The sequence below is a fragment of the Papilio polytes genome, unplaced genomic scaffold (assembly GCF_000836215.1).
Source record: "Papilio polytes unplaced genomic scaffold, Ppol_1.0 DF822178.1, whole genome shotgun sequence".
In the NCBI taxonomy this organism is placed as follows: Eukaryota; Metazoa; Arthropoda; class Insecta; order Lepidoptera; family Papilionidae; genus Papilio; species Papilio polytes.
Genome location: NW_013527026.1, coordinates 872,902 through 875,259, shown reverse-complemented (window position 1 = coordinate 875,259; position 2,358 = coordinate 872,902). Strand labels below are relative to the sequence as shown.

Below are 2,358 nucleotides of genomic sequence, written 5' to 3'. Positions count from 1 at the left end.
CCTTCTGCAGCTCGGACGAGGAGGGCGAGGACGAGACGCTGCTCTCCTTCCTGCCCATCGCGCCGGAGATAGAGGACCCGGAGGTACAGGGGACAAGGATAAAAAAAAACTCTGTTGGACAAAAAAATTACATTCACGCGACTCTGTCTCCAGAATTATAACTGTTCTTCGTCAGACAGGACCTTCTCGTATCTATTATCTATCCTATATTTTAAAGACGAAAGTTTTGTTTTTTTGTATGTATCGAAATAACTCAAAAACTACAGAATTGATTTCAATTCTTTCACTATTAAAAAGTTAAGATATCTGTAACATATTTTTTTTATTTTACGCAGGCGATGTCGCGATCAATACAATAGCTATATAATTTATAATTATAATTTTGCAGTTGTAAATTTATTGTCAACTAATTATATCATATTAAAAGTATCTTTTGACCAATGAGAGAGCAGCGATTGCACAGAATATCGACATTTTAGCAATTATGAAAAGTTATTTTAGAAAAAAAGATGGTTTTGTTATTTACATGTGTTATTCTAAAGAAGTTGGGATTTTTTTATTTACTGGGAACTCTAAAAAGTAGCATACGCAATTAAATTTCCAAAAAAAATGGTATTTTCTAAAAGTTATATGTGTTCCAGGATGGGTGGGCAGCGACGCAGGAGACGGTGACGCCGGTGGAGACGCCGGAGAAGCTGGAGCCCGTCGCCAAGCGCCCCAAGAGCAAGACCTACGACATCTCGCTGAAGATCCCGCCGCCCGGTCCGTACTCTGCGGTAACACGGCACTCACACCTTACACCATCCCCCCCTTATCCTACCCCCTTAGGGTCGGTTTCCTCCTCCTATCATCCATTTCAGTCACTGACACACTACACTATACTACTGGGGATATGGCAAGAAAATTTACGACATGTAACACTTCCTCCCCCTTATTCTACCCCCTTAGGGTCAGGTAGGTTTTCTCCATCATCTCAGTTACTCCCTTCTTGTTACCTTGATTCGAGCATAAAGTACCATAACGGCCAAATATTGAAACAATTAAATTCGCTTATAATCTGATTTCAACATTGTAAGAAATGTTAATTAAATGTTGTTAGTTTAAGCGTGGCTTTTTCTTTAAAATACTGTTACATATTTAAATGACGTTTCACTATTTGGCCTTATACATTTTTTAAGACACTTTCTCACAGATTTTCGTGCTAGACCCCCACTGCCGAATACAACTCATCCCGTATTAAATGTGAATAAAACTGGCTTTGTTTAAGAGGAGATAGTTTGTTAACCGAATTTAAAAACGTTCTTAGTTCGTCTGTACGCTAATTTTTATTATCATATGCATTTGAAGACAAAAATGTGTTTGTTTCAGAGCAAACGATATCGTTTGGTGGCAAGAACAAACAGGCGGCGGGCAATAAGAAGGTGCCGGGCAGACCTCGCAAATAATTATAAGGAAATAAATATTTAAATTTATTTTTTTTGTTTCAATTCTCAACCAAAATTGCACTTAAAGTATTAGTAAAAAATTATGAGAGTCAAAATGGCAGGTATACCATAGCGAATGAACCACTTACCAAAAAAATACCAAAGACATACTATTTAGTACCTCGCTCAAAAAAAGCACCTTCTCTAGAACTAACTTATGGTACACCCGCTATATTGATGTCGACATAGCGTATATGCTGTAATTTCCCTCGAGAAGTTACCTTGGAAAAGGTACTTTTTTGAGCAAGGTACTAGATATAGAATATTTTATTTTATTAAATTGTTTAAGTTGCGCAAACTTCAGTATCACACCATAGATTATATATATATATATATACTGAGATCACACTACTATCACGACACTGCACAACAAAGTGTAAGCCACACTCGAGTTTATTACGCTTGATTCTTAGCGATGCGAATATTTTTTTCTAAGTGGTATAATTTTATTCGCTATGGTACACTCTCCATTTTGACTCTCATGGAAGTTGTAAATTCTATATAAGAGAAAAAAAACTACAAATTAAGAGAAAACATTTATTTTGCAAAAAGAAATTATCATTCTTTAATAAAATTCGTATTTAGAGTATACAGTAAGTACTTATCGTTTGTTGTATAAATAAATCTCACTTAGAAATTAACAAAAATAAAAATAATAATACATCATTTTATTCGAGACCAAAAAGACTCTCATTTTTTAACTTTTTCGATCTAGATTTATATAATATACATTGCGTCCAAACTACACGTCGCCTCTAACTCGCACTAAAAATATAATTGTCTATGTGTATATGTACACCGCGAGCGTGCGTCCGTCTGTCGCTAGCCGTCCAGCTCCTCCTCGCGCTGGCTCGAGAAGTAGCTGACGAGTCCC

At 36.3% G+C, this 2,358-nt stretch overlaps 2 protein-coding genes across 2 annotated transcripts in view; one reads left to right on the top strand and one right to left on the bottom strand.

Annotated features, from left to right (window-relative positions):
• Nucleotides 1–1,473, top strand: part of LOC106106384 (retinoblastoma-binding protein 5 homolog) — a 6,069-nt gene extending 4,596 nt beyond the window's left edge. The window contains exons 7-9 of the mRNA XM_013286960.1: nt 2–83; nt 642–762; nt 1,369–1,473. Of these exons, the coding sequence (XP_013142414.1) occupies nt 2–83; nt 642–762; nt 1,369–1,445 (280 nt within the window). The 3' untranslated portion in view covers nt 1,446–1,473. The remainder of the gene's footprint in view (nt 1; nt 84–641; nt 763–1,368) is intronic.
• An 833-nt stretch (nt 1,474–2,306) lies between these two features.
• LOC106106383 (transcriptional regulator ATRX homolog) overlaps nt 2,307–2,358 on the bottom strand; it is a 7,691-nt gene continuing 7,639 nt past the window's right edge. Inside the window, exon 6 of the mRNA XM_013286959.1 lies at nt 2,307–2,346. Within this exon, the coding sequence (XP_013142413.1) occupies nt 2,307–2,346 (40 nt within the window). The remainder of the gene's footprint in view (nt 2,347–2,358) is intronic.